The sequence below is a fragment of the Lissotriton helveticus genome, chromosome 7 (assembly GCF_964261635.1).
Source record: "Lissotriton helveticus chromosome 7, aLisHel1.1, whole genome shotgun sequence".
NCBI lineage: Eukaryota > Metazoa > Chordata > Amphibia > Caudata > Salamandridae > Lissotriton > Lissotriton helveticus.
The window spans coordinates 1,515,511,761-1,515,532,150 of NC_136068.1; the positions used below are offsets into that span (position 1 = coordinate 1,515,511,761).

Below are 20,390 nucleotides of genomic sequence, written 5' to 3' on the forward strand. Positions count from 1 at the left end.
GAGAGCAAGCAGGACGCGGGAAGTGGAATAATACACTAACATCAAAAGCATGGGGTGCGGAAGATATAACACTCTTGGCTGATCTAGATGTGATTGACAATCTCTAAAGCCAAAAACTTAAAGAGGCTATTCCAAATAAGCTAAAGGTTGAACGGGGATGACCCAGTGCCCATTGACCCTCAGTTCAAGAGTTCTTAGTCATAAACTAGAATATGGGACTGCTCCCAGTTACCTTAACAGCAGAATACAGAAGTACCATCCCCTGAGAAGGCTAAGGTTAAGCAGCAATAAGTTTCTTGTACCACTTAAGATCAAAAGGACCAGGATAGGTGGTTCTTTCCTGCCTAGGAATGTACCCCGAGAAACAGTTTCTCGTGGAACATCTGTGAAACTCCTGTAGAATATGTAAGGCTTAATGGATCATCATTTCTTATTAAGGAAGTTCTAAAAAACATATATTTTCTGAGTAATGTCAGATGTGCCCTTACATCAACTGAAGGCCCATTCAGGTTTGAACTGCTTTACAAATTAAGATAGTTGAAAATACCTCCACAGTCAGACAAAAAGTTAAGTAAATTACTGCATATACTGACTACTAAGAATTATTGCGAATGAAAGAAGCATTCTTAAGTGATGGTTGAATAAAATAAAATGTTAAGTAAATTGGAAAACAGGTATGAATTCACCAACATGGATAATACCAATGGAATCTCATTGAGATTTGTTGCCCATTTCATGAGATGGACAGCAAGCATATTTAATGTGTTTTTCTAAGTCATAATGCTAAAAGAAACGTTCTACTCAGATTCCTACAACTGCTCTTTTAAGAGATGCAAAGAGCTTGGCTAAGACATGAAAAGGACTTTACTCTGTGGAGGAGGGACACTGAGGGATATATTTATGATGGGATTTGCATCGCTCTTGCACCACTTAATGTGGTGCAAGCACAACACAAGTGAGAATTGCGATATAAGAAGCCACGCAAGGACAACTTGTGTGGCCCTGAGTGTCTTTGTAAATATGGAGTAACGCAAATCCCGGTGTTGCGTTACTCTGACCTGGTAAGGCGGTCCATAAGTGTTATGTGAGTGTTCCCACTCAATTCTCACGTTTTTTTACGCATTCCAGGATTTCCCAAAAGTAGTAGACCTGGGAATGTGCCAAAAAGATATGCCTTCCCAGGGAGGTGTAATGAGGAGAAATATCTTTTTTTCTCCTCATTACTTTCTCTTTCTATGTGTGGTGTATTCTGCAGTACAGAGAGAAAAAGAAAAATTCCTCCCGGGATTGTTTTTGTGCAGGACGGCGGCCCTTCCCACACCACAACAATCCTGCAAGCAACACAGACACAACCGGGTGCCTGCATTGGCGCTAGGCAGTCAAAACGGTGCCAGCACATGGACAAGGACCGGGCTATGTCATACTCTTTTCTCTTTGGTGCATTCCTGTCCTTTCCCTGTGACGCAGTGTGGCAAGGTGACTTGCTGCACTCCGCTGGGTTACAATCTTATAAATATGCCCTATAATAAGTGAAGCATGCACAGCTTCACTGTACCACTCTATTAAAACTCTGATACTTCTAATCACCAACCTTAAATATGGATTTGAGTGATGGAATGTATCAATAAAGGTTTGTACTCCTGTTTTTGTTACACAGAAGACAAAATCATCAATATTGCCAAAGTAAAATGTGCAAGTGTTTAATTTTGATGTTTAAAAAAAGGGTGAAGAGGAAGGTGGAACACAGTGACTTAGGAAAAGAGTAGGTATGAAAAAGAAACTGCAAGAGTTAAAGATAAAGATTAGTAAGAGGTTAGATTAGTTAGAGACGAAGATAAGGCTAGTGCAGCCGCAGCTGGCAGTGGGAGTAAATGCAGGGCGGTGACATGGGGAGGGGGAGGGGCAGGGTGGGGGGTAGTAATGTATGGATTACGGAGTTTTACAGGTAAGTAAACATTTAAATAAATAAAACGAATTTCGGTGAGTACACTGCATCCTAAAATGCGATGCAGTGCTGCAACGAAATTCGTTTTATGTATCTAAATGTTTACTTACCTGTAAAACTCCGTAATCCATACATTACTGCCCCCCACCCTGCCCCTCCCCCTCCCCACGTCACCCCCCTGCATTTACTCCCACTGCCGGCCGCGGCTGGGCTAGTGGAAGAAAAAGACTCTCAGTAAGATCAAGATGAGGCAGCCTTGCTCTCAGGACTGGATTGACCTTCTGTTCCACTTGGGATTTCCCCGGGGGCTGGAACTATTGGAGGTTGTAATTTGAAGTTCGAGGGCCACTGCCTCTATCTATAGCTCCCTGGGATTTAGGACAGCAGGCACCTAGAGAGAAACAGTGAGTGAGAGTAGAAAGAAAAGATGTAGGAAAGAAATAAAGAAGCACAAAGAGAGGAAGGGCTAGTTTGAACATTTCGCTCTAGCTACTTTTGGTTCCTGGTCCGGCCCTGCTTACTATTCAGGAATCCCTCACGGCTTTTAAAAACTGCACTTTTTAAAATTATTTTTACAAATTAAGCACTGAAAGGCACCTTGCATTCTTCACTTTACAGCTACTCTATGGAATAACATGCCAGATATGTACAAGCGCCTCACTCACCACGACTTTGCTTTTCAAAGATGAATCATATTATTAAATTGAGCTCCTAATAATACGTTCAGGAGAGTCAGGCAAGTTGAGGGTTTATCAAACCCACTAGGCCCTCTCACCTGTCCGGCACCTGCCTATAACAGAGCTGTCAGGCTTTGCTTTCCCTGAGAACAGCCGACAACAGTCGGCAAGACCGCAGGTGGGTTGTCTCTGGATACTGACAGTTCCACTCCCCAACCACGCCCCCGTCTCAATCCGTCCAAAAACCTTGTAATCATTTTGTTAAAAAGTACTTATTTAACAAGTTCAAAGGCACCATATCTCTTCTTGTTCGTTGTATGTGGTTTACAACAGTAGTAACATTTTTTAAAAGTATTCAACTTTAATTATACCTTACACACTTTGAGCAAACCATCAATGCAGAAAGAAGCTATGAGATACTTTTACCAAATTAATAAAATATGTACGAACTAGAGACATATACATTTTATTTTTTCAGTGGCATTCGAACCCAACTGAAACTTTCAAGATGTAACATTTAGTAGCAGATTTATAAAAAATATTTGTTTTTTTCCCGTTCGGCAACCTTATTTTAATTCGAGCTGATGTCTGTGGCAAAATCCATCCCCAAAAAGTTATTTAGTAGGCTTTAAATCTTATTAATGTAATCGCGTTATTTTCTTTTTTTCTTTTAATTTGCTCCTTACCTCCAATGTCCTCCCAGAGAGCAGGGTGGGAGGAGAGGAGTGTTGCAAGGACGAACTAGTGATAAATATAAACTTCAATCAGACCCATCATTTACTAGGTCGAGAAGGCTGATGATAAGAGCAGGATTCCTTGAAGATGCGATAGATGTTAAGGCATTATCGGCCACATGCATCATTGTTACATTTTGCGATTTAATTGCGAAAATTAAGGAATCGCAATTAAGAAATCGCAAAATGCTATGCATTAAGAAATCGCCATTTTTTTGCGATTTCTTAATTTTCCTTAATTGCGATTCACAATTTGCATATCGCAATTAAGGAATCCCTTCCCATTCATTCCTATGGGCCTAGAGGCCCATAGGAATGAATTGGAAGCCATTCTCATTTTGCGATTCGCAATTAAGGAATCGCAAAATGAGAATGCTATTTCAAGGGTGCAGGGGGAGGTCCCAAGGACCCCCCTTGCACCCCTGAAATTAAACTTTAAGAACATTTTTCACACACACATGCCACAAGGGCATGTGTGTGTGTAAAATGAAACTTTAAAAAATGCACTTTTGTGCATTTTTGAAAGTTTTTGCAAATTACCATGAAGTTCAACTTCATGGTAATTTACCTCTTCCAATTTGCGAATTCGCAAAAAAAAAATATTCATGCATTGTATTTAAGTATTCACAAATTGCGATTTCGTAAATGCAATCACAATGTAAGAAATCGCAACATAATTGCGATTCCTTAAATTGCGAAAAAAATTAAAAAACATGATGCATCCCAAAAAAGGAAATTGCATTTGCAAACGGCCGAATTTTGCGATTCGCACCATTTGCGAATGCAATTCCCTTTGATGCATGTGGGCATATAAGTGCAGAAAGACAATGGTAAGAATCAGGGCCCGTCGTGAAAACAAAACCAGTTCTGAGAAAATTCTTCAAACCAGCCTCACATTGCAGGAGGTCTCTACTTAGTAGTCCAATCTGCTCTGAACCAGGTTCCCTTGCCAGAAAATACCAGAGTGACGTCATTGACATCCCCATAAAGTTTACAGCAGCCGCCTGAGTTGTCTGACCAGCTGGAGGCATGAGAAGAGTGTTGGGGATGATGCCAAGAATAGTCAGACCACAAATGGCATGTAGTATAGCTAAAGGGATTAGCCAAATGCTTGAGTGAAAAAAAGAGTTTTCAGAGATTTTCTGATTTGGATAAAGTTATTTTCAAATCTCAGTGGTGGTGGAAGAGTTTTCAACAGGGAGGAACCTTCAACATGTAAAGTTCTTGCTCCATTTTTCTTGTATCTAGTCTGGTGGATGATGAGAAGGTTGTGGTTGGCTAATCTTAAGAATCTCATTGGTTGATAAGGAATGAACTGCACAGTAAGGTAGTCTGGGCAAAGAGTTGTAATGTCTTAATAGGTCTTGATAAAGCTTATATGCATCTGGGCTTGATAATGACAGGCTTACATTTCTGTACATAAACTCCATATTTACTCAGCTCTTAATGAAGCCCAGACTTACTTGGCTCTTGATAAAGTCCAAGCTTACTCAGTTCTTGAAAAGGCTCAGGCTCACTCTGTTATTGATAATGTCTAGATAATGTCCACACTCGCTTTGCTGTTGATAAATCCCAGATTTTCTCAGCTCATGATAAACCCCACATTCACTTAGCTCTTGGTAAAGCCCCTCACTCGGGTATTGTTAAAGCCCAAACTCATGTGACTCTTGCTAAATGCCAGTCTCACTCAGCTGTTGCTAAACACAGACTCACTCAGCTCTTGCTAATTTCCAGACACATTCATTTCATAAGAAATATACTCTCCTTTTCATTAATATCTAGATTCTTTTTAGTTCCTAAACTCACCAAGATCCACAAAACACATGATGTTTAGGTCATTGCAAGCTGGGCTGCACCATGAGAGTAGGCCTTATACGCAGAAACCAACAAACTGCATATCATGTGATTCAAGAACTACTCCCAGAGTAGAAGACGGCAACACAATCCGTTTTTAGGTATACTTGTAGTCCACAGAAAAACAGAAGACATGGCACTCCCTTAAAGGCGTAGTGTTCATTAGTAACTCCTCCTGCGCACACTTTGTTTGCTATTTATACATCAGCAGGCAACCACCAACATACCTCTGTATACCGGATATTGACGCTGGTCTTCCCCACCATGCTTAAGAATGCAGGGAGGTGAAGGCGGCTGAGGATAATGTACACCGGGATTTTCCTCCTCGAAGTGGCATCATATAGGTCAAGGAAGATGTCAGGGTCTGTGAAGACATCCATCACGATTGCAATAACCTGAAAAATGATGACACAAATGACATTATAGTTAATGGAATAACATCCTAATTGTTGACAATATCCAAAATGCATCAAAGAGCACCTTTTAGGAGAAATATTGTATGCATCCTTTGCAGTTTATTTAAATGAGCCTGTACCTCACTCCAGTAGTAGAGCATTACACTGGTGCATTTATAAACAGACAACTGGAAAAATGTGTTTGGGTGGCTGAAACCTTTCGCACAACGACATAAATCTTCCACATAATCTAACATCTGCTTTTTTAACAACAACAAAAAATGACTGCAGATCAAACAGATTAAAGTTACGACATGTGTTGCCCCCAGGGTGTAGCACTGCAAACTGATGAACCCTCTCTTGATCGCTGCTGTATGTTGGCATTTAAAGAGGTGACAGTTTTTCTCAGCTAGTGTCATCATCTAAACTGATGATTTGAGGAAGGAGGAAACAAAAACTTGACATTCTTAAAGTAATGTCAACAGTGTCGAAAGAAGGATTTCTTCTTTGTCAAGAAAATGTTTTGTTTCACTTTACACCAAGTCACGCATACATGACATCGACTGTTCTCAAAGCAGGAGCATCCCGAAGAGACCGCTCAAACTTTAGAAGGATCCTAAAGATGGTGCATGTTTTTATTATCGAATGTTTAAAATCCTAAAGCACCTCCTGGTGAGACGGGTGGATAGTAAAGTTGCCATATGCTCTAGTGCTCTACAGGGACTGGACAGAGGAGCTTTCATAGGCTGCAGAATGTGAACACAAGGGAAACCTGAACTAAAGAGGTTTTAGAACATCTGAGAGGAGGTGAATAAACGAGGCATACCTTTAACACAAAGTGTACATCTAGACTTCTCTTTGCCGAGTGCAGATTTGTGTGCGCTCCACACTGTCTGTTTTACCTTGTGGGCAGGTCAACACTGGAATCATCATTTGTTTATGTGTACGAATTTAATTAGATCTGCTGGAAATGTATAGTTTTCTTTCATAGGAGCCATGTCCAATGTTATAGCACTGGAATCCAATGTTGTGTCAGTGAGCTAGACATTACTTCCACAGAAGGGTTGCATAGTTTGCCTTAAATTGCATAATAAACACCCTAATAAAACCTTGCCACAGTTGGAAATTACAATTCCCAGTTTACACTGCAATGCTGGCTGAAAAAACCGGATGTATGACATTACAACGCATGCTTTTACATCGCATGCTTTTACAACGCGAGTTTTACAACGTATACCATTACAACGCATAGTGCTTTGGGGCGCTGGATAGTGAATAGTTTAATTTACTATTCCAACTCCAGTCCCCGTGGATAGTAGGGAAGGTGTTGGACAGTAAATTAAACCTATTCCCTATCCTAGAGCGCCCCCCAGCGCAATGCGTTGTAATGGTTTGCGTTGTAAAAGTTGCGTCGTAAAGGCACTGCGTGGTAAAAGTTGCGTTGTAAAGGTTGTATACCGAAAAAACCTGCAAAGATTAGATGCTGCCCTCATGAACTGGGGCTACTTAACAGTGTGCTATCTCAGCTCTGGTTCACTACTTGAAGCTCTTCTGCTTCCACATAATGCAGCAAAAAAACAAAAAAAAATTATGAAATGTAAATTTGCTTGTCAAGAGGCATACTTGTAAATGTGTTGCATAAACTGTGTTTTTGGGAAAATTAGGCCTGGCTGGTTTAAGCGAATACTGTCCAACCTGCATGAGGGAGTGAGCAGTGAATGAATGACCAGGGAGAATATTTCTTTTCTGTCAATGTGTACAAAGGTGTCTTACAAATAGACAAGGAGTTGTGTATCACGGTAAGTAGATTCGATGGCTAGCATAAACCAGCAAGACGCCTGAGGAGTTGGACAAATCTGTCACATTGTGATGAACAGACAGGGAAAGCTAAATCGAAAAACGTTTGGACAAGTAAGGTGACATAGATACATTATTATAATAAAGTATTAATCATTTTGGTACTGTGTATTCATTAGTTATTCTTTCATTCTTATAGCACGAGATTTCAAAGGATATATGAACTCACTGATTTAGGGGTATTGAGGTATTTCAACAATGCAGGCCTCATAGAGGGATTAGACCCTTGATGCTGCACAAGGCGATCTGGGTGCGGTCAGATGGTTCAATATTCTCGGTAAGTGTGTAGCTGGCCGGTATGTAGGCCAGGTAGTCTGAAGAGATGTTGTTGACCACCTTGTATAACAATATAAACAAATTGTCGAGCACCTTGTTTTTGCTGAGATTGAGGGTCATCGAGCTCCAGCACAAACGTGAGTAGTGGGCGTGTGCGTGGGCAGGTTGATTAAGGTTTTCCATAGTTAAGCACTTGTCTAGAGGGGAGAAAGAATATTGAGGGAGGCCCACAATCAAGATGGGACAGTAGTACCATGTTTTAAGCACTAGTGAATCATTTAGTGCCTTAACAATATGGAATGTGAGGCATCGAGTGTGTTTTGTAATGTTCGTGACTCCGTTATGTACTGCAGTTGTAGTAATAAATGATTCCATATACACTGAAGAGTTGAAAAGCACAACAAGATTTCTCGCCAAGGAAAAGAATGTCAGAATATCTGGGGGGTATTTGATGGAAGTAGGTGTAGAAACGGGTGCAGAGGAATACAAACGTTAAATAACTTTTCCTATTTAGGAATGGTATATACAAGTTCAAAGGGCCATCTATATATCAGTGGCAATGAGTCAGTTATATCAATATATGATTGTAGATGGGGACGATTTGGGGGCATTGGCATAATGGTTGTAGGTAAAGTTTAAAGAGGAGATGATGTCTCAGAGGAAGATGATATTGGCAAAGAATAAGAGAGGACCTAAGACTGACCCTTGTTGGATCATGGCTGGTGGCAGAGTCTGAGGTGATATCTTGGACCCCTGGTACTGAGAAGGAGTGGACTAATAGAAGAGGATAACCATTGTAGAGCAGAGCCCTTGATACTGACAAAGTATCATGATATTCTGAAAATTGTAGGGGTTTATCATAATCACAGATAGTCCTCACCCACATATAATCCTTCATTGAACTACATTTTAATCATTAGAAAATGTGAACGTAATAATGAAAATGTATGTGTAATGCTGGGAAATTAGTTTGTATTAGCTGAAAGGGTAAAACGACATTTAAATGTAACCATGTATTGCAAAATGCTTAACAAATTAGTTCATGTGCAATTTAGTGCGTTCGATTTAAACGTGCACCATAAAAGTCTGCACGTGTAGAGACGCCTAAATGTGCCTTAAAGGTGAAGAAATTTAATGCTTATAGATGTAATGTTTATTAATGTGTGTATTCTTTGATGTGTAAAGGCCTGAATGAGTATTCACGTTTTGCAATGGAAAGGCCTGTTTGTGATTTCTTATGTTAGCTAAATTGAGTAGGCCTGAAATGTATTTTCCTTGGGAAAGCTCTCAGTTGAAGGCAGTCAGCAGATTTGGCGTGCAAGGTTAATTCGTTCACATGCTTTCCGTTGCAGGTGCAAGGACATTTCTCTCGTTAGCTAGACTGATGCTCTTTGTTTTAGGAGTTAGGTATGGAGGAGACCTGTTACAGTGTTTTATGGAATGCTAATTATTAGGAGCTCGCTGAAGAAGCCTGGGACTCAAGGACAACTCAACCGTTCTTGGATGAAGTGAAAGTTTGTGGAACATTACCTGCAGAAGAGGCCCTGAAACTATTGGTAAAGTTTAGGAATTCGCTGTAGCATATGATAAATATTGATGTATCTTGGACCTTTTTAACTTTTTAGATTTTAATGTATATGTTTCCTATTGGCTTGTTATCTTATTGTTATTCTTTGTTTTTAATGCACTTGGCACTTTGAGATTATACCTCTGTTTTTGAAATATATGGTGTATTCGTGATGGTAACGCAACTGGCACTTTGTGATATATATTTGTTTTTAACAATGTTGCTTTTATGATATTACTTTGAATGTCGAAATAAAGCTTTTTGAATTTGAATTTGAATTTGAAGAGGCCCAGCCAAAGGTGTTTCAGGGTGTGTTCTTTGAGTTGATCATTTTGTATTAGGGACAGTGCCCCGAGGAAAGGGAAGGTAGATGAGAGCAGAGAGCCGTTAGGAGGGTAAGAGGAGGGATCGATTTTTATAATGAAGACTTAGCTTTGGCTTTTGACCCATGCAACCTTAGTGTACTTCTTAGGAAGTCTTCACAAGCTGACACCTTTTCTCTCTCTGGCCTGGTAAATGCTAAGTAGGGATGTCACCTTAGTGTTAGTGTAGGGACAGAATTAACTGATTCATTGTCCTTTCTGTAACCGATGATGACTAATTTGGATATCAGAGCAATTGTTGCTTGTTTAATTTTTCTAGAACTGCTTATTCTTGTCATGTTACACCAAATTAGGTTGATCCATAGGATGAATTTTGTGTTAGTGCCCATGTATCTTTTCAACCTCGTCATAGGGTGTTTGTATGTTCAGTTATTTCTGGCTTTGTAATAAAATCCGTAAAATTGTAAGTCGGAGTCAGTGGTCCTTCTGAGTCTAAATTGGTTACCTCATATTGATGGTAGTAAATGTATTGGTTTTCTCTCCTTTACACTTCCAGCAGATAAAAAGATCCAGTTGACCGAGGATTCTTAATAGATGGTAAGATAAGATAAGAATCCGGCGTTAAGGGATGGAGTGAAGAGTTGAATTTGGCGCAGTCTGTTGTGGTGAATGCTATGTTTAGATCAAGCAGTATGACAACAATGGGACACTGGAGATTGTGGAGTTCAGAGGAACCAAAGGTGACACCATAACAGTGTGCAGTTTCAGTTGAGTGAACTTGTGTGTAAGAAAGATTGTGTTGCGAAAGGGTTGTTAGAAGAAAGACTGTAGTGTTTCAGCTGAAGGTTCCTGCACACTACATCAGATCCCTCCACGTGCCACATTTTGTTCTTGCTCCATCACTTATGATCAGGGATGTTTTGTTGCTCCATGTAAGGTCTAAATAGTTATTAAGTACTGTCTCACTTTGTGTGCAAACTATTTGTTCTACGTCTTTCCTGGCTTAAAAGATGTCACTTCTGCAATGATTATTTTGTGATTGAGAAATACCAAGTCTTCCAATTTTGCAAGGTGCGTGATCAAAAATATGTTCCCCAAGCAGCAAAGATACTAGGTATCTGGGCCAGGTATATGCTGCTAGTAAGCGGGTCACTGCTTTCTTGACTGTGAGACTCCCTGTGGCACTGGATTGTAAAACTCCCCTAGACATTGCTTTCCTTCACACGTCTCTACTTTTCAGATTGCAACATTTACTGGACGTGATTCACCTTCCGAGTATGAGATTCACCCCCTGAGGCACTTCCTGCCTGAGTATGAGATTCACTGTCTGTGACTCTGCCTTCCAAATTGTGAGAACCACTTTCTGTGATGCTATCTCCTATTGGGTCAGATTCTGGCCAACAGATATTGACATCTAAAGTTTACCTTCCTTCGAGAGCGTGATTCTCACTGTCTGTGTTTCTACCTACGGAGTGCTTAATCCCTTCCATTGATACTAACTTCAAATTTAACACTCACTGTCTGTGCCTCAGCTCCCCAGAATGTGGGACTCACCCCACAAAAGGGAGAAACCCCCCGTCATTTACAGTCACTTTGCCTTCCGTAACACTCACTAACAAATAGGTCCTTGCTGTATGATACTCATTCACAGTGACACTGCCTTCCAGGGTGTGAAACTCAGTCAAGCTGCACTCCATCCATTGCAGCGTGTAAGGCCCACTTCCTGCTGCCCTGCCTTGCAGAGTGTGAGGCTCAGTGACAATGGCACTGCCTTCCAGAGTATGAAACTTACTCCCTCTCTGCGAGACATACGGCTCTGGAGTCTAGAGTGTGACTCTCAATCCTGTTGTTATGTTATGTTAAGTTATGTTATAGGAGGTTTTATAAAGCGCACAGCTAGTCGACAGAGTATCCCGGCGCTGAGACAGGAAAAAGCTGCAGATGTCAAACAGGGGGAAAAAAACATTGACCCTGAGAGTGGAGCGCTTAGCCTTCTTGCTGGAACAACCAGGTTTTCAGTTTCTTCCTAAAAGTTAGAATGTTTGTAATTTGCCTAAGCGGGAGAGGGAGTTTATTCCAAAATCTAGCCACCAGCACCTGGAAAGAGCATCCGCCACAGCGGGCTTTAAGACACTTAGGAGTCACCATGAGGTGTTGGTGAGCTGACCTGAGAGATCTGCCAGGGGTATAATATGAGATTCTTCTTCGGGTGAAGAGTGCCCCGTGCCATGCAGAGCTTTGAAGGCCAGGACCAGAGCTTTGAAGAGCATTCTGCAGCGGACCGGTAACCAGTGCAGATTCTTCGGATGGTAGAAAATCCGGTCTTTAGGACCGAGGCTCAGTACTGCCCTCGCTGCCGCATTCTGCATGACCTGCAGTCTACTGAGCAAAAACTCTGAAAGGCCCAGATAAAGGATGTTGGCATAATTCAGCTTGGAGGAGATGAGGGCCTGTATTACTGTCTTTCTGTGTGAAATAGGTAGTTAAAATAAGAACCTGCGGAGCATTTTCAGAAGACCAAAACATATGCCTACCACCGACTGTACTTGTGGTGTCATAGATAGAGTCTCATCCATCATCACACCCAGATTCTTTACGATCTTAACTGGTGATTGAGGGGGAGATATATCTGGGGGCCACCATTGTCTCCGAACGTCCAGGGGAGGTGTGCCGAAAAAGATGATTTCAGACTTTTCTGAATTGCATTTGAGATGGTTGAGTCTGAACCAGGCAAAAGTATCTCTCAGGCACTTATGAATCTTTTGCCCATTGAATTCCTCTCCCTTCTTACGCGTAAACAGTAGTTGGGTGTCGTCAGCATATGATATAATTACAACCTCGCCTGCTTCAATCAGCGAGGCCAAGGGACCCATAAATAGGTTAAAGAGCACAGGGCTCAAAATGGATCCGTGAGGCACACCAACACACAACAGGGGAGGCAGACTAGCTGCAAACAGAGGTGACCAAACCTCTTGCTGTCTTGCCTCTTGCTTCTTGCTGTCTTGACTCCTCAGAGTATGAGGATTGTCTATGGGTTAAAGATTTTAAATGTCAGGCGCTTATTCGATGTCATCACGGATTACGTCAATCGTGCTATTGTGAGCCATTGCAAGAATGCATCCATATATGTTTGGCTTAAAATATTGGCATTACTTGTAGCAAGTTTGTTGCCCCAACTGAGTTTGGTGAAATGGTACTGTTCCTCGCATTGTCTCAAATGAATGTGGTATAATTGTGCGCACTATGGTGAATGCCATATACAAATGGCATGCCATGTATGTGATAACAAGGTGTACTAGCAGTTTTGTGTGCACTAAACTAGTGTTTGCAGGGTTACGCTCACCATAGGTCAACAAGGTCAGTATGGGAAGGAGTATCGTAATTGTAGTGTGCGCCATGTGTCTGAGTGCAGTGTACTGCAGTGTTTCATGCACCTCAGGGGGTCATACATAAGCATATTCTGCTCGGTGGGTGTAAGGCCTGAAAGTTAGTTGGGGTGATAGGTGGTTTGTTGCAGATGGGTGGTCATTGCACAAGAGAGTGTGGCATTTTTGATAATTGTGTTTGCTGTTTTGTGTCTTGTTTTTGTCCCAGTCTATTGTTTAAAGTGAGATGAGATGTGCTTACCAAGGGTGATCTGTGGGGATCTGCCATCCACCAACACCAAAGCATTCTTCCAGACATGCATACTTGCATTCTATGCTACCTGGCTAGCCCATGTGTCACTGTTTGCACCCACAACCATCTATTCATGCACGTATTTACCCACACTATCATTATTTCATCAATGCATCCATCCAACATCCACCTGTCTGTGTCTGTATGTGTGTGTTGACTGACTACATATGTGTCTGCATGCGTTCTTTGTGTGTATGTACTTTTTTATATTGTTTGTGTATGTATATAGGGGTTTGTTGCCCAGACATATAACACAACAAATGTCATTACAGCAAAAATACATACACCCAAAATAGCCTAGAATTATTAGCCTTCTCAATACTTGAAAAATATGTATTTAGAAACAGTTTATGGGGCCACCACTCGAGAACGCAGTGCCCATATCCTGGATGTAAACAGCAACAGAGTCACCATAAATGTAACGTCATCTGACTAGGGCAGCATTTAGATAAACCATGAATTGAATTTTCTGGGTGTTGTGTAGAAAATACATTGATTTCAATAAAGAGTGCTTAAATACACATAGCGCAGTACTCTAGGTTAAAAGTCGAGCTATCACTTGCTCTGACATTATCAGGCTCAAACAGTTATTTGTGTCACTTATGCTACATGTGTAATTTGTGGTCACAAGACGCCACTGCTGAGGAACAACATATGTGTTTTGCGTATCAACAATTGGGTTCAGCTCTTAGACCATGTCCCCTCCACTGTGAGCTTTACTCTTTTTTTTATGCAGGGAAGACTTAAACAAAGAGGGCATCAGAACATTTTACTAGAACGCCATAACTGTAAGAGATGCGGCAAAAGGCACATTTTCCCTCGAGGTGCTATATTTGATCAATAAACCATGCACCCCAAATGAGTTGCTCTTTGGTATTTAACTAGGGAAAGTCAATGGTGCTCACTCTATTGGCCTACAAAAGATTCAAGTGGGGCTGGGAACTAGAAAGAATCCCGGGAAACGAACCCCATGGTGCACCCAGTGAGTTGTTAAGCTGGCTAACCCATCATACAGGTGCTCCTGAAAAGAGGATAGAGAAATTCTCCCTTCCAATTTTTTAAAAATAAAAATTGAGCACTTTCCGTGCTAAAACTAAAGCGAAAGGTATTAAATAAAAGTAATGATCCTATTATGAGGGTCTCTTTAGTACCTGAACGCATGCAGAGACACATGTGTTGTGCCACCCGAGATCACATTTCAGAGGCTACCCACCTGAATAGTGACTACTGGCATATGAAATCATTGTATGGACTTGTATACTTTTAGACTGCCTTACCAGTGTGTTCCTCACCCTCTCACCTCATCTGTATCCATGCTTTCTCAGCGTTTGCAATGTTAGGGTTATAAGAAGCCTAGGAGTTTGCACAGTGAACTGCTCACCATGTACCTTTCTACTGCGGCTTTCAGACCTTACAGATGAGAATCACTCCATACTATAGAATTGTGCCTGTATGTGAGTCACTGAAGGAGGCAGTTTGTTCTTTGCCAGGAGAAACAACAACTTTACACTTTAGGGTGGAGAGAATGAGTTGTTCTTTAGTAATACCACGTTATATATATAATATCTTTTATCCAAAGTGCTTTCTTGAAACATAATTGTATACAATTATTATTAGCGAAATTCAACTGCCAAACATTTATTCACCTCTTAAGTTTGAAAGCCTGAGCTGAAAATGCCAGCACAACCTGCAGAGGGCGTGGCAAACACAAACACACACACACACACACACACACACACATCTCTTTAGCACTGTGTGCTTTACCTAACACTATTAATACATCTGTGCAGAGTTCCAAAAGATAGACAAAGTGGTACATGGGATGCCCGCACATACTCCTGTCTAGGTGATCGCACAGAATGATGTGTCGGTAAAAAGGCAGTATATTGTAAAGATACACTATTTCACCTTTTGTAAGCTACATTTCTTTTATTCTCACTCTTTTTTTTTTTTTTTTTTTTTTTTTTTTTTTATATATTTTTATTGCAGAACAGGAAGAAAAACATCCAACAAGCCAACCCGTACACCACCAGTCCCCATCATACAGTGCAATAATCATACAGTACACAGCCGATCGGCCCACATCCCGGAGGCTGGGCGGCACCGCAAGAAATCAATACACTGGAGGCACCATGGTGTACGCCCCATTCGGGACACAGGTCAATTATAACATTCCGTTTCCGCTTTTATCCCACAACAACCAACCCTCATTCTCCATCAGAGCCCAGGCTACACTGATGTCATGTCATTAAAGCCTCTTAAGTACTATCCCGGGCCAGTCCATTCTAGGAGGCTGCCGCTAGTCGGCAAACTACTCCTCCATACAACACCCTCCCAATGCCCTCCCCCCCCCAACTGCTGCTAATGCGGGATCCAACATCTACTTACTGCTCCCGGGTGACAACTATCAGAAAGCTTCGAGAAGCAAGCAGCCACACGGAACCCTAGGGTATAACTAAGCAGTGTCCTCGCTTTCGGCGAGATAGTCTCTCAACGCCTGCACCACCAGCTCCCAGGACCGCGCCAATTCCAAGCATTTCTCGTTGTCAGCCCTAATCGCCTGGCGCATTCGTAACACACTCTCACAGCCCGACCACCTCACCAATTCATTCCTCCACCTCCGTGCAGACGGCCCCTCCTTAGACTTCCAATGCCACGTGATCTCACGCTGTGCTAATATCAGTCCCAACCCAATGAATCTGCTCGTAACTTTGGTCTTTTTAGTATGCGGAAACCAAAGAAGGAGGCACGCGGCCATGTCAAAGTCTACCTCCCGCTCTGTGACTGTATTCAAGAGGTCCCCAATCTCAGACCAGTAGTCCCCTAGCTTCGGGCAACCCCACAGCATATGGTCAAAATCCACCGCAGGTTCTTTTATTCTCACTCAATCTTCTGAAAGAGTATTGAGGACCTCAGGGAGTCTTGAGGGCTTAACATATGCTTAACAGCTGGTAATACAGTTCAATTACTTAAACCTTCACTGCTGCGACCTGCAGGTCACACGTTTCAATGCGGAAAGGCCAACTAATTTTATTATTGTTCCAAGATCAATATCAATAAAAGGAGTAACTGTAACATCTGGTATTTACAATAATACAGAATGACAAAACTCACCTGGCACTATGTTAATGATCATATCATTTTTATTTTTTATTCCCGCTCATGCACCTCCCACTGAGGTAGTCATATAATTAATATTTAACTATAGCTCTGTAAAAGGAGCCTTCTTTGTATCAGGAAATAATGCTCCCAAGAGCTCAATATAAAACAGGATAAACCTCCCATTAACTTCATGAGGGCTCTGTGGTCCAAAGAGGGCATATGGAGAAGCATAATAAAAGATGTGTACCTTTTATAGCAGGAAGTGTATGCATAGATGTGTGATCTACGGAGGTAATACTGCATATGATTTACGTGCAAGTGGAGCAAGGCACACGTTTGTATCATTCTCTGACCTCATGTGACTCACTCAAGCAATCTCTAGTCTCTAAAGAATCTGTTGAGGGGCTATAGGTTGAGCTACGGTTGGTGGCTATGTATACCTATTTATGTAGTTATTTATCTAAATATTTATTACTTAAATCCCACTGTAAGGAAAAAAAAACCTTAAACCCTCTCCAATTCACTTCTCTATGTGTCATACTGTACTTTCAATATATCCTCTACCTCCACTCTGAATAATGGCATTCCTCATTGTACTACTATGATCGCCCTAATAACTCTTTCTAGACTCTTCTGTCCTCTTTCCCTCCTTTGACTAATCCCAAACCTAATTTTACTACTATGATCTCCCAAATAACACTTTCTAGACTCTTCCCTCTTCTATCCCTCCTTTAACTAATCCCAAACCTAATTGTACTATTATGATCACACAAATAACACTTTCTAGACTCCTCCTTCCTCTATCCCTCTTTTATCTTATTCAATCCAACTAACACATGTCCATCGCTCGAATTACAAAAATAGAATTCTCTATACTAACCTACCACTAATTCACTTTGGGTTCTGGAGTAGCATGCCACTTGCCGAAAAGCACTTCAATGCCTAGTCAGGGATAGTAAGTACTATATAAATCCAATAAAAATGCAAGGTGAGGCCACAGACTTTACCCGTGGATGGGAATCAACTGCCCCTCGCGGTCCTCTGTCAAGATACAGCAAATGTTACACTAGAGGAAGATTCATCTCCATGATCTCTTCTTGGTAAGTCATTCCGTATGTAGTTTTCCTTTCACTGCCGGAATCCACACCCAGGGCTACCTAGGCCTGAGCCCTGTTTATTAACAAACCACTGACCGACCAAAACCACCTGCCTACAGAACTCTCCAGTGATAGTGCGCAACATGGTTCTTTATTCTGTAGGGGTGCTTTATAATCATGGTTAGTCTGCACCAACATATAATCAATTGTTGTATTAACATTAAGGTATTAGAACGTGAATTGTAATAACATGTAAGTGAAGTGCTAGATATTTTCTATATGTAATCAAATAATCAAACTAGTAAATGTGCATGTTAAGGTGAATTATATATGTGTGAAGTATATTCATGAATAACAAATATTTCATATAAAGGATCATATAATGTGTGCATATTAATGATTGATATACGTTTTTAAAGGTGGGCACTGTTCTTATGTTAGCTGAACTCGATAGGCCTAACTTTTGTTTCTCCTTGTTTGCTCTAAGTGAATCTGTCAATTAGAGTCTATGTGGCTGCGGAATGTGTATTTTTCTCCTTTTCACGTCTCTGTTGCAGGTGCAAGAATTCGTCCTCGTTTGTTAGAATAATATCTTTGTTTCAAGAGTTAGCCAGACATATAGAGGAGAGGTTGCCTTTGAATAAGTGGACCTGATAACAAGGGAGGATGTCTTTCGTGTCTGGAAAGGCCTGGGAGTCAAGGTCGTCGAGCAAGAACCTGGACATACTATTGCTTCATGGGAAGTTTCCTACAAGGTTGTGTTCAACTGGGCGAAATAGTCATGTGATGCATTTGTGGGTGTGAGTTTCCCTTTTGCATTAAGGATAGGGACAGAGCCCGGGAGACTTCTGCCTTACCTGGAGAGGGGAGAGCATCTTAGTACAAGCTCTCCAGCTTTAAGCTACTCGACCCATATAACATGAGTGTGCTTCTTAGGAAGCCTTCATGTTCTGACACCTTTCTAGTGCTTGCCTGGAAAATGCTAAGTAGGTATGCAAACAATAGAGGTAGTGTAGGGATAGATAGGGATAGATAGTGTCATGTCCATTATCCATCAATGAAGAAGACCCTGGATGCGGTCTCTATAATTATTTACATCTTGATTTTGGAATTTGCTATTCTGTACATTTTGCACCGCGTAAATATTATTCATAGATTCGGATTTGTATTAGTGCCCATACATATTTACACTCTCGTATTGAGGTGTTTATATGTCCAACTATATTTGGCTTTGTAATAAAATAATATAATTTGGATCAGTAGTCTGTGGTCCTTTGGGTTCATGGAATTTATTCAATAATTGGCAAATGCTTTTTTCCTCCCCTCCACACTTGCAAGCAGGGAAAAAGGAATTCGGCCCGGGGTTCCAGTGTAAGTCTAGAATGTGGAACAAGTCTGGTTGCTGTGGTAAAGATTTATGAGCCCATTACCTGCCCCAAGGCTCTCAGGACCAGCAAACCTGAGAGCGGTGGGGAAGGTAATGGGCTGCAACTAAGGAGAAGTTAAGTTAACCTCGTCACTACCGCTAGGTTCAACCGAGGAAGCCGATCCATACGAATTGTGGGGTTGGAATCAGGAAAGCCAATCGGACATTCAAATAGGCGCTCAGACGCCCACACAACTAACTTTAGGCACCATAGGAATATAGTGAGCCGTCTTCTTTAATTTCTATTTTTAATTTTTATTATCACATCATGGTCCTGAAGAAGCACATCAGGATCCATTGGGGACCAATGCTTAGCGCGAAACATGTTGACCTGAAACTCACACTCATGAATAAGAGAGCACAGGGTAATGCTCACTCCTCTACTACATTTGTTTAAAAGAGGTTCTCCTTATCCTCTATTTTTAATCTTACCAGCCGGACCCACGGATAAAAATTCTGTTTCTGGGTACCGCGGGGGTAATTTAAACTCAGTCACACCCTTTTTAGACCCACACACCCATACGCACAACTGCGGAGTTACGCTTAAAAGATCTCGACCAAAGAACCCTCTTGCGGTGCCCATGGGGGATAGCAGTGCCACCCCCACGAGGAGCATACACCCAATGATGAAGCATAACACCCACAAGGGTGTGTGAGGGCACTTTTTCTAAAAGGAGAAATACCCCCACCTTCATCGATATCCAACAGGACCTGCAAACGAGAGCACTCTCTTAAATCTTTACCACAGCAACCAGAATAGGTTGCTCCCTCTGTCCATTTGGAACAGTTACCCCCTAGTGATTACCAGGAAGTGTAGCTCACCAGTACTGCCCAGCAGTGGAGAACTGTTCACCCTCACTATGAGCTAGATGGACGTAGTACTGGCCGCAAAATACTGATCGCAACTTGCTACCAGTATTTTTGTGACCATTGTTGCAATTTGTGACCAGTATTTTGGCGATCAGTGTTATATTTTGTGATATATCGTAGGTTGCTTAGCAAATTACCAATTCGTACTTGGTCGTAATTTGACTTGTCTAATGAATATTAATGAGGTAGATCACGAATTTCGACAGACTAGGAATCATTGCAATCGCCTGTTGAGGGGAGCAAACAACCATGTCTGTGACAGGCTATAATTAAAGCATTTTTTTAGTTACTGATTGGAAAAGGGGCAGGAGACTTCAAGCTCCAGCAATGCTTGCGGCCGCCACAGAGAGCCCACACCATTTCATTGCCGGAGGCGCTTTATTAACAGAACAGGGTTTCTTCAGCACAGGAAGCCTGTTACTGATGGAGAAGGGGCAAGAAACTGCAAGCCCCAGTAACACTTGCGGCCGCTGCACAGAGCCCGATCCAGTTCGTGCCCGGAGGCGCTTTATTAACACCACATGGCTCCCGCAGCGCGGGAAGCCCATTACTGACTAGAGATGGGGCAGGAGACTGCAAGCTCCAGCAA

General features: G+C 41.7%; 1 protein-coding gene across 2 annotated transcripts in view; it reads right to left on the minus strand.

Annotated features, from left to right (window-relative positions):
- Window positions 1–20,390, minus strand: part of FAM83E (family with sequence similarity 83 member E) — a 452,947-nt gene that overhangs the window by 294,026 nt on the left and 138,531 nt on the right. For both annotated transcript variants that reach the window (XM_078654959.1, XM_078654958.1), the window contains exon 3: window positions 5,438–5,605. In XM_078654959.1, coding sequence (XP_078511085.1) covers window positions 5,438–5,605 — 168 coding nt within the window. The remainder of the gene's footprint in view (window positions 1–5,437; window positions 5,606–20,390) is intronic.